The 13,017-nt window shown below is 40.5% G+C and overlaps 1 protein-coding gene across 1 annotated transcript in view; it reads left to right on the top strand.

Annotated features, from left to right (window-relative positions):
• Positions 1 to 7,979: 7,979 nt before the first annotated feature.
• LOC139557629 (teashirt homolog 2-like) overlaps positions 7,980 to 13,017 on the top strand; it is a 75,833-nt gene continuing 70,795 nt past the window's right edge. Inside the window, exon 1 of the mRNA XM_071372685.1 lies at positions 7,980 to 8,489. Coding sequence (XP_071228786.1) covers positions 8,450 to 8,489 — 40 coding nt within the window. The 5' untranslated portion in view covers positions 7,980 to 8,449. The remainder of the gene's footprint in view (positions 8,490 to 13,017) is intronic.

The following is a 13,017-nucleotide window of genomic DNA, read 5'->3' as shown; positions in this document are numbered from 1 at the left end:
AGTGTTTTGGAAAATTTTAAGTTTTATTTTTGCATCTTTTACTTTCGGTTTTGTACACCAGCTTTAAACAACTGATGATACAATCTTTTCTGTTATGGAAAATATTTTCCCCAGTGGTTTAGATGTACAGTGATTGTCTACACTATACTTGCTTGTTTTGTCACTAACTGAAATTAGGAGAACTATTCGAATTTAAGCAATCAGGAAATGGCGGAGCGATTTCTGCATTGTCCATCTTTAAGTGTTACTAAGTTGGTAAGGATGAAACACCAACCAAACCCATGGCTGTCCCTGCTGATTGCATTACGTACAAAACAAACCATATGACACTTCAGACTGACATGTGCTAAAGTGCATTATAGTTATAGCTGGGATAAAGGTCACGTAGCCTGCTGTTATAAATGAAATCAGACAGCTTGAGCATACATGCAGTGTCAAGTCTGAAGGAAAATCCCTTGGATCTTTTAGGGACAGATGTAGACAGACCTCGAAAGATCTCTCCTTCCTTCTTTGTGAGTAGCAGACACTTAATCATCAAATTGAACAGAGAGAGAGAAGTATTTTAACTAGTTCATTACATAAGAGATAATAGACATGACATGGAGATGCTGTGCCTCCGTGTTAAAATGTGAAAATGCCCTTTTGATTTTCACTACTGTCTTTCTGAACTAGAAGGTTTGAAACCTGCCAGGGGTCATCAGTATTCTGCATCATGCAGGAACAGTCAACGAACAGTTCATACTGGCTAATTCATCTTTCCTTCATGATATTGTCTGGTCATCATGTAAATTTGGAGGTCTTATTTATTCTGTTTCTAGAATGTAGTATATCTACATATTCATTGCAGGCGTAATGGTCTGTCTGCTACCCTGTCCGGAGAAGCCTGTATACGTTTTCGAGTAGCAGACTTTTGCTCAGAGGGAGAGAGAGAGACTTGAAAGGAAGTAAGCAAATTAATGCAATGCCTCATTAGCATGGTTTTATTTGACCATGCCTGCACGGCCAATTAGAGAGCATATGTAATTTAAAACATTCAACCTAAATAGAACAAACTTAAACCAAAAACACATTTTTCTCATGGGACTCCATCTTTGCCTTGTTTTAATTCAAATTACGTTTTTTTCCCAGTAACACAATTTATAACGTTACTGAAGTGTATACATATAATATTATGGGTATATTCAGGCTTAAATGCATGTAGATGGTTTATCTATCTATGGTGTGAATACCTTTGTACATTAGGTCTAGGTTAAGGCCAGAAATCACTAGGCTCACGTCTGGCTATAGCTGACATGTTTGGCTATTGCTCTTTGTAATCAATACCTTCCATCCTGTCTTAAGAAACGGATGCTTGGCTGAAATATCTGTGTGCTGCCCTAACGACACAACGTGCAGCTCTCAGCTCAGCCCTAACGACACAACGTGCAGCTCTGCCCTAACGACACAACGTGCAGCTCTGACCTAACGACACAATGTGCAGCTCTCAGCTCAGCCCTAACGACACAATGTGCAGCTCTGACCTAACGACACAATGTGCAGCTCTCATCTCAGCCCTAACGACACAACGTGCAGCTCTCAGCTCAGCCCTAACGACACAACGTGCAGCTCTCAGCTCAGCCCTAACGACACAACGTGCAGCTCTCAGCTCAGCCCTAACGACACAACGTGCAGCTCTCAGCTCAGCCCTAACGACACAACGTGCAGCTCTGACCTAACGACACAATGTGCAGCTCTGCCCTAACGACACAACGTGCAGCTCTGCTTGAGCCTATGTCGCAGTCAGAAATAGATTGACAGCCAGTTCGCCGATGAATCATTCCCTTACTGAAGATTTAACAGAGCATACCTCACAATCACAAACAGAGACAGCAGGGACTGAAAAATGTATACAAGTAAAAGGCTGCTGGTACATAAGACACATAGCAACTGATCTGCACCAATGATAGCCTTATGACCAAAGCAAAATCCAGGTCCCAAATTCTTCCTGTGCAGCGGACTCAGAGCCTCAGTCACGTGAAAAATAGTAACACCTGTATTGCTTATACTGGTTGTTAAGCATTGGAATAAAATGTTGAGCAATATGCATAACCAAATGCTGGAATAATGAGACATCTGCATGTGTGGTCTCCTCCTTGGAGATGCCAGGAACGGAGCCATCTGTGAGGCTGCTGCCAGCTGTTTTCGTTCTTATAACATGTTTATTAAAAACTGGAGTTGTTGTCCTCTTCAAGAAAAGGAAAAAATATAAAGTATGGGTGTATGGCAATGTCTGTCTGTGATCGGATTGTCTCCATTGTCTTTATTAGAAAAGGAGTTGGGATTCATTGTCTCCACTGTCTTCATTCAAAAAGCAGTTGGGATTCATTGTCTCCACTGTCTTCATTAGAAAAGGAGTTGGAATTTATTGTCTCCACTGTCTTCGTTAGAAAAGGAGTTGGGATTCATTGACTCCACTGTCTTCATTAGAAAAGGAGATGGGATTCATTGTCTCCACTAACTTCATTAGAAAAGCAGTTGGGATTCATTGTCTCCACTGTCTTCATTAGAAAAGCAGTTGGGATTCATTGTCTCCACTGTCTTCATTAGAAAAGGAGATGGGATTCATTGTCTCCACTAACTTCATTAGAAAAGGAGTTGGGATTCATTGTCTTCACTGACTTCAATAGAAAAGGAGTTGGGATTCATTGTCTTCACTGACTTCAATAGAAAAGGAGTTGGGATTAATTTCCAACTCCCATAAAATATGTTGATCTTTTTAAGAGTTCTATACAAAATAATTCAGACATAAAAACTGGACAAATGTAAATCAAATATCCCTTAAGACTTATGATTGCGTTTGTCTGATACTACTATATCAACTGAGTCATATCATCATTATGCATGCATAATTATGAGATCAAATCAAATTACTTTCTAATTTCAGAGTCAATTAGAAAAATATTGATTGGCTACAATCAGGCAAATGTTTGCACAGCAGGCAACCACCAACCTAAACTTCTCAAGTTAGAATCAGATCAGATCTCCCATAATTGAGGGCGGCAGAACTGCAGACCACCCTCTGTAGCTGTCAACAAGATGCGTCAGGGATGCATCCTGGCATCCTTCCTGGGCTGGGTGATGGACACGGAGAAGGAGCACTGGAAATGTCCATCAGCATCCTTTAGCCAGTGCCATGTGCTGAACAAGACAGCTCAGGTCTGAACAGACACTGACAAACCCAGGGTGGACACACTGTCGACACAGACTAAAGCAATGCCAAGAGACAAGTGACAGGTTGCTTTGATGCCTTACCTAACTGCCCACTGCAGTAGGCCCACATGCAAACAGGGAGGCAGAAATAGGCACATAGAGTGGATGCTCTCATGCACGCACGCACACACACACACACACACACACACACACACACACACACACACACACACACACACACACACACACACACACACACACACACACACACACACACACACACACACACACACACACACACACACACACACACACACACACACACACACACACACACACACACACACACGTTATTGTAAATATATCCTAAAGATACATATGGCCATCACAAAGGTTTAAACTGCAGAAACTCAGGGAAAGGCAAAACGATGTACTAACAGCAGGCCTACAGATCACCAACATGTGCAATACATTGACATACAGCTCTAGACTAGGTAAGATGTAGAGCTCTAGACAGTGTGTTCAATGTTCAGTACTTTAACAAACAAATGCTCTTTTTCTTTTTAAGCAATTACCTGCCACAGGGTGAACCTTATAGGATCAAGTGAAATGTTTGAGATAAATCATTAAAGACACTGACAGGGCATTTATCTTCACTCCTGCTTTACTGCCTCAAGTGCACAACACACACATATCGACACATACCGACACACACACACACACATACCGACACACACACACACATACCGACACACACACACACACACACACACACACACACACACACACACACACACACACACACACACACACACACACACACACACACACACACACACACACACACACACACACACACCGACACACACACATACCGACACACACACATACCGACACACACAAACACACACACACACTGAACCCGATTGTTTTTGAACAGTCCTGCTGCTTAGTCCCAGTGTGTCTCAGTGTGTGTTCTTGTAAGAACACAGTTGCATGTGTCAATCCTCCAGTGGATCCATGTTCTTAAAGCGCTTCATTTTGAAATCAAGCATGAATAATGAATTAATTTCACAAGGCTTCCTTAACGATATATTACAGGAGAGGAAATAGGTCAAGCGGCTCGATGGTAGAAATATTTTTTGAAAATGATATTATTGGGTTAAAAAGACACACTTTAATCTGGTAAAGAATAACCTAACTTCCACACTCTCTTCTCAACACCACAACCACCTTCAAACACCATAGTAAACCAATGTACTAACATGTTTGATGTCGCCTATGCCAAAACTGATATATTAGGATTTATAAACTGGGTGGTTTGAGTCCTGAATTCTGATTGGCTGAAAGCCATGGTATACCACAGGTATGACACAACATTTTGTTTTACTGCTCTAACTACGTTGGTAACCAGTTTATAATAGCAATAAGGCACCTCAGGGTTTGTGATATATGGCCAATATACCACCAGGCACCACGTTGCGTCAGGCTTAAGAACAGCCCTTAGCCGTGGTATATTGGCCATATACCACACCACCTCGGGCCTTATTGCTTAAATATTATCCTAAAGATATCAAGGCCATTGTTTCGTCAACTTAGATAATAGACACCAGATTTAGAATTAAAAACAACAGAGATATTTGGATCCAAATACAATATTCTTGGACATTGAGCAATGTCATTCTCTAACATGTTAGTCTTAGCAAACTTTAACAAGGATTTCTCACAGTGAAGCATTTGCTTCAAGGTTAGCAATCAGAGCATAAAACAGTAATTGTCGTTGTCATAAATATGTGCATTTCAAATTACTCCAAATTAATATACAAAGTTCTCATGCAGCTAATTGAAATATAGTTTGATATTTTATTGAAGCTCTTTGTTCTTTTGGCCATTTTTTTTTTACTAACTGGTTTCTATATTTGATTTTGAAATGGGCATCTGCTGTTAACAGTATGCATATGTTGTTGTTCTACTTTGAAACCTATGACTCTCAAGATGGATCACTGGTTGTCCGTCTCACATGAAATGTAATCTTTGAATCAAAAACAGGTTTGGATTCCCTAGGCCTTTCTTCTTTCATTGTGGCTAGTACATTTTAATTAGACTGGCTATGCTGCTCGGTTTTGTAGCCAACCTGCGTAACTAAATAGTTGAACCAAAGATGCAAATGAGTACTGGGTTATTGGGTTGTTGCAATATTGGAAACAGTCAGGAGGAGGTGAAACTAACTGCTCTTAGTGAATTCCAGAACACTGATTTCCTTAAATAAGAAAATCCATGTTCAACATGAGGTCGTGGTCAAAAGGTTTTTATTTTGTTTCACATACACTATATATACAAAAGTATGTGGACACCCCTTCAAATTGGTGGATTTGGCTATTTCAGCCACGGCCGTTGCTGACAGGTGTATAAAATCGAGCCCATAGCCATGCAATCTCCATATGAAACATTGGCAGTAGAATGGCCTTACTGAAGAGCTCAGTGACTTTCAAATTGGCACTGTTATAGGATGCTGCCGTTCCAACATTAAACAGGTTTTTTTTACAGAGACATTTGAGAGATTTTTTGACAAAAAAAATGTGACTGATTGATGTCAAAGTGCATGTTTGTGCCTTTCTTGTGTTTAGCAAACATCGATTACATGTTTCATCATTGAATGAGTACATGTGAGCAACATCATTTGCAATTGGAATATGTGATATGATTTTATAATGTTGGGGCTTTGATATCCTCAGACAGTGTATACACACATCAATGTGTCTTTGTTTACGGCCTTCTCAGCATGCAGGCAACACAATGCATCTAATTGCTGCAACACTGAAAATTATGGAAGCTTAAAGCCACAATTGTCCACAGTTAGGAACATAATCCCACTAAAACTGGTTTGTTACCATATGTTATGGTGGTGGATCATCAGCTATGTGGTGGAAAATCCATAAGCAGCCAAGTAAGAGAGATGCAGCCGTGTAACACTGAAATGCTTGACAAAAATATGTGAAATTGTACTATAGCGTAGACTAGTAGCAATATACTGTATATACACTGATTGTACAAAACATTAGGAACACATGGTCTTTCCATGACATAGACTGACTAGGTGAATCCAGGTAAAAGCTATGATCCCTAATTGATGTCCCTTGTTAAATCCACTTCAATCAGTGTAGATTAAGGGAAGGAGACAGGTTAAATATGGATTTTTAAGCCGTGAAACAATTGAGACATGGATTGTGTATGTGTGCCATTCAGAGAGTGAATGGGCAAAACAATATTTAAGTGCCTTTGAACGGGGTATGGTAGTAGGTGCCAGGCACACCGGTTTGAGTGTGTCAAGAACTGCAACACTGCTGGGTTTTTCAAGCTCAAAAGTTTAATCTGTGTATCAAGTTGGCTGGATGTCCTTTGGGTGGTGGAGTCAACATGGGCCAGCATCTCTGTGGAACACTTTTGACACCTGTAGAGTCCATGACCCGACGAAGGTGTTTGTACACTCAGTGTATAGCAGAGATATCCCATAGACATCATCTATGCGCGCGCGCGTGCGCACACACACACACACACACACACACACACACACACACACACACACACACACACACACACACACACACACACACACACACACACACACACACACACACACACACACACACACACACACACACACACACACACACACACACAACCTCCCATAGACATCAATGCATGATTTACACACACACGCACGCAGGCACACACATAAGAACACACACACACCCCTGAACTGAGCAGAGCTGGATGGAAGTGTACACACACACATGCTTCTTTTGAAACACACAGCCGGGACCGGGGTGGGTGTTAAAAGCTGTCAGACAGGTATGGCTGTGGTTGCATCTAAGCCGTGATTGATCACACCGGTTCAGGCCGAGTTCAGGGGAGGTCGCTGGCATTGTGGGTAAGATGACTGATATCCACATAAATGGCATGATGGAATATTATTATGAAGCCATTTGTAATGTAGGGACGGACTGGCCAGGGCAAACCAGTTTCTCCGAAAGGGTTTGTGAGATCATGTTGCACTGTGAGGACCACCTAAGTCATCCATCATATTACCTAAACCTAGTTTCTGATTATGTCATGAGTAGCTTCTCTATGTAATAGGAACACAATTTGTCTAAACATACAGGTACCTACTTACCTCAATAATCTAGTAAGGACATTTCTGGTGAAGCAGTTGGTCAAGTTCTCCTGCAGCATTGCAATTCTCAAACAGAAATGGTAGAAATGGACGGGGATTAGACATAATTATCACTGTACAAGATATTTCCAAAATATTAGAGCACAATATTAGAGCACAAAACGTGTTTTTGTGAGGGTGAATGTGAAGTTGATGAACATGATGCTACGCAAGACTGAATCACAGATTACAAAGACATAAACAGGTGTTGAATACTTCTTATACAACTCTATAACCTCATAATATAGCATTTACTATGTTTGGAAGCAATTTCAGTTTTCAAATGTCTATTTCTTTCTTCCAACACCTCAGCAAAACATTGTGAAAACAAAAGGGAATTTAAATCGATGACGTCTAGTACCTTTTTTACAGTTTCTACTGGGCCATATCCTGGTGTTTTCTCTGGCCTCTGTCCCTTTAATAAGTTATTGAGCGTAACAAATGTTTGGTTTCCACTAGCTTCCATAGACATAAAACGAAAATTGGCAATAAGATACATTTTAGAAATGGGCGGGGTTTAGACTTAATTATGACTTTGTGGCTAGTGACGACCAAATGTCTCACTGCCATCATCAAGTCCAGGCGAGGAGGGAGGAGTTTTTAATGTTCAGTTTGTACTATGTATCGATGTTTGCTGGCATCGCCTCACCCTGCCTGCTCCTTGCGTGATATAGTCTACTGTACCATTACCAAAACGTTTTACGCTCTTCCTTCCATATATGCTATTCAATACAGGGTGCTCTCAGAACCTGACTGGCATCTATCTATCTGACGGACGTCGTCCTATGGCTTTGGTGGACCGAAACGGAAAGAAAAGGAGAAGACAATACGCCCTATATGATCTAGGAACGGTGAAAGAAGAAGAATTGCTTTGACACCTGCATTGCCCAGGCAACGTTTTCTGACTCTGGATTTTATAGTAAGAGGAAAGAAGTAGGCTACTCTGAGAGCAAAATAGAGAGTCGCTCGCTCTGCATGGACTAGCTTATTAGACTGCATACTGATTTCACCTGGACAGAGTGAGCTACGTGAACTACGAGTTAAAAAATGCCAAGGAGGAAACAGCAGGCGCCGAAAAGGGCTGCGGGTAAGAGGACATTCACACGTATATTGGTCTTGAACAATATTAGATGTTATTCTTATCAAACTGATATAGCCTCTTTACTGTCCCAAAGCGAATATCAAAGTGACGGTAATACGAGATGACAAAGGTGCAATTTATTCAAATATACTCGAGTCTTTTTTATATTTAGTTAAAGTTTTCTGTTTTTGAATAAGAGAGATATGCATAGGCTATTATGCGCACATATGTGGGGGTAATTTAATTGAATTAGTCTACTTTAGCGTTTGTAATTTAGCCCAAGTCATTCGAAAATAGTTTTACCAGAAAGCAAAAGTGGTGTGTATTGCTATAAACGATTAAGACGTGCGTAAAAGTATATTTCAGATGTGTGCTTCGGGTAGGTTATCTGAAACAGTTTAACTTACAAAGAACTCATATTATTTGATATCACAGACAAATGGAGAACAGAGTGAGAAAGAAGCATTTATTTAACTTTTTGGCGTGTGTGTGTCTACTATGTTATGTGTTTAAACAAGATGGAGAACACCTGAGACAATCATTGACAACCACTGTAACAGTGTAATGCAAATATTATGTAAATAGTTATACCTGACTGTCACTCAGTAAACTGAATACATACAGTAGGCCTACATCATCTACAGTGCAAGGTGTAAAATATGAACAAAGCTCTGTTGCTTAAATGTAGGTGTTAGGGGTCATCAGGAAAAATACATGCATATCTGTCAAATAAGGCTAGAGTTTATGTGGCCCTTAGTTTTTGGTGTGTGTGTGTGTACTTAAGCATATGTTCTCAGTGTGGCCTTTCTTCATGTCATGACCAATAGTGAAATAGTACTGTAGTGTTAAAGGTCATCAGTGTGCCAATACTTGGTTTGTTATGGTGACCAACTCATTTTAGTGTTTACTAATCGGGTTACTTAAGCCAGATCGATCATTACCAAAACCATCAGGCTGTCCTACTCCTTCTTTCATCCTTTGTTACCTCACTCTGCTAAATAATTGGTGTTAATGCTCAGTAATTCAGGCCATATACATCACCTGTATGATTAACCTTAACCTTGTTCTTTAACAGTGTTTCCACCATTGTAATAACGCACTGTAGTGCAGACCAGTGGCTTTATTAAAATAGGGACTGAAAATAATTGAGATTATGGATATGAATTGATTGATAAAAGGTATTGTCAGTGGAGATGGCAGGATGGGGTGGGTATAATTTGTGGAATGTTCCAACAGAAATCTGTTCTAAAAACTTCAGAAATAACAAGGTTGCCAACAAACAACTCATACAAAGTTGTATAGTGGCTGAATAAGATACCGGGTAGGGAATGGGCTATTTCATAAAGTTTTCCCTCACCACGTTTATTCAGAAAAATGTCTCTGGTAGCCTATGGACAAAGATTAAGTATAAGCTACGTTGGTGAGTTGATGCCTATTCGGCAGCTAGTTAGCTAGGTGAATTGATCATGCTACTTTGTATGCGTTGTTTGTTGGCAACCTTGTACTTTATGAAGTTTGTGGAACAGATTCCTGTTGTAACGTTCCACAAATTATACCGACCCTGCAGGATGCTGTTCAGTGGGTTTAGAAGTTATCACTCCTTATTATGATTGCGGATGTAGGCACCAGATGGTGATTGTTCTCTGCCAGTAATGGCGGATCTATATAGTCACTTAAGATAGTGAAACCCTTATCTAATAGACACCCACTCAAGTGTATGGACACACAGACACACACGCACAGACAGAGAAGCACCTCCAAACACACACACTCATCCTTATATATATATATATATACACAGGGCCTTCGGAAAGTATTCAGACCCCTTGACTTTTATCACATTTTGATACGTTACAGCTTTATTCTAAAATGGATAATAAAAATAATAAAAAAGCACTCAAACACATAATACCCCATAATGACAAAGCAAAACAGTTTTTGTTGAAAATTTTGCTTATTTATTAATAATAAAAATAGAAATGCCTTATTTACATAAATATTCAGACCCTTTGCTGTGAGACTCGAAATTGAGCTCAGGTGCGTTCTGTTTCCATTGATCATCTTTGAGATGTGTTTTGACAACTTGATTGGAGTCCACCTGTGGTTATTTCAATTGATTGGACATGAATTGGAAAGGCACATACCTGTCTATATAAGGTTCCACAGTTGACCGTGCATGTCAGAGCAAAAACATAGCCATGAGGTCAAAGGAATTGTCCGTGGAGCTCCGTGATGGTATTGTGTCAAGGCACAGATCTGGGGAAGGGTACCAAAAAATATCTGCAGCATTGAAGGTCCCGAAGAAAACAGTGGCCTCCTATCATTCTTAAATGGAAGCAGTTTGGAACCACCAAGACTGTTCTTAGAGCTGGCCGCCAGGCCAAACTGAGCAATTTGGGGAAAAGCCCTTGGTCAGAGAGGTGACCAAGAACCCGATGGCCACTCTGACAGAGCTCTAGAGTTCCTCTGTGTAGATGGGAGAACCTTCCAGAAGGACAACCATCTCTGCAGCACTCCACGAATCAGGCCTTTATGGTAGAGTGGCCAGACGGAAGCCACTCCTCAGTAAAAGGCACATAACAGCCCACTTGGAGTTTGCCAAAAGGCACCTAAAGACTCTGACCATGAGAAAAAAGATCCTCTGGTCTGATGAAACCAAAATTAAACTCTTTGGCCTGAATGCCAAACGTTATGTCTGGAGGAAACCTGGCACCATCCCTACGGTGAAGCATGGTGGTGATGGCATCATGCTGTGGGGTTGTATTTCAGCAGCAGGGACTGGGAGACTAGTCAGGATTGAGGGAAAGATGAACGGCGCAAAGTACAGAGAGATCCTTGATGAAAACCTGCTCGAGAGCGCTCAGGACCTCAGACTGGGGCAAAGGTTCACCTTCCAACGCGAAGACAACGCAGGAGTGGCTTCGGGACAGGTCCTTGAATGTCTTTGAGTGGCCCAGCCAGAGCCCGGACTTGAATCCGATCGAACATCTCTGGAGAGACATGAAAATAGCTGTCCAGCAACACTCCCAATCTACCCTGACAGAGCTTGAGAAGATCTGCAGAGAAGAATGGGAGAAACTCCCCAAATACAGGTGTGGCAAGCTTGAACTGACATACCCAAGACAACTCGAGGCTGTAATCGCTGCCAAAGATGCTTCAACAAAGTACTGAAAGGAAAGGGTCTGAATACTTAAGTAAATGAAATATTTTATTTTTTAAATTGTATTTTTTATAAATTTGCAAACATTTCTAAAAACATGTTTTTGCTTTGTCATTATGGTGTATTGTGTGGGGGTGAAACGATTTAATACATTTTAGAATAAAGCTTTAACGTAACAAAATGTACAAAAAGTCAAGGGGTCTAAATACTTTCCGAATGCATTGTAATATACATACCTACATACACACAACACCAGTCTCAACGTCAACAGTGAAGAGGCGACTCCGGGATGCTGGCCTTCTTGGCAGAGTTGCAAAGAAAAAAACATATCTCAGACTGACCAATAAAAATTAAAGATTAATATGGCCAAAAGAACACAGACACTGGACAGAGGAACTCTGCCTAGAAGGCCAACATCCCGGAGTCGCCTCTTCACTGTTGACTTTGAGACTGGTGTTTTGCGGTTACTATTTAATGAAGCTGCCAGTTGAGGACTTGTGAGGTGTCTGTTTCTCAAACTGGACACTAATGTACTTGTCCTCTTGCTCAGTTGTGCACTGGGGCCTCCCATTCCTCTTTCTATTCTGGTTAGAGCCAGTTTGTGCTGTTCTGTGAAGGGAGTAGTACTCAGCGTTGTGCGAGATCTTCGATTTCTTGGCAATTTCTCGCATGGAATAGCCGTCATTTCTCAGAACAAGAATAGACTGATGAGTTTTGGAAGAAAGCTCTTTGTTTCTAGCCATTTTGAGCCTGTAATTGAACCCACAAATGCTGATGCTCCAGATACTCAACTAGTCTAAAGAAGGCAGTTTTATTGCTTCTTTAATCAGGAACAACAGTTTTAAGCTGTGCAAACATAATTGCAAAAAGGTTATCTAATCATCAATTAGCCTTATAAAATTATTAACTTTGATTAGCTAACACAACGTGCCGTTGGAACACAGGAGTTCTGGTTTCTGATAATGGGCCTCTGTACGCCTATGTAGATATTCCATAAAAAATCTGCTGTTTCCAGGGATAATAGTCATTTACAAAATTATCAATGTCGACACTGTATTTCTGATCAATTTGATGTTATTTTAATGGACAAAAAAATGTGCTTTTCTTTTGAAAACAAGGACATTTCTAAGTGACCCCAAACTTCTGACCGGTAGTGTATAGTTGAAGTTGGAAGTTTACGTATACCTTAGCCAAATACATTTAAACTCAGTTTTTCACAATTAACATAGGTCAGTTAGGATCACCACTTTATTTTAAGAATGTGAAATGTCAGAGAATTATTTATTTCAGCTTTTATTTCTTTCATCACATTCCCAGTGGGTCAGAAGTTTACATACACTCAATGAGTATTTTGTAGCATTGCCTTTACATTGT

The sequence above is a fragment of the Salvelinus alpinus genome, chromosome 28 (genome assembly GCF_045679555.1).
Source record: "Salvelinus alpinus chromosome 28, SLU_Salpinus.1, whole genome shotgun sequence".
NCBI classification, from domain to species: domain Eukaryota; kingdom Metazoa; phylum Chordata; class Actinopteri; order Salmoniformes; family Salmonidae; genus Salvelinus; species Salvelinus alpinus.
This window is presented reverse-complemented; position numbering and strand designations above follow the sequence as displayed.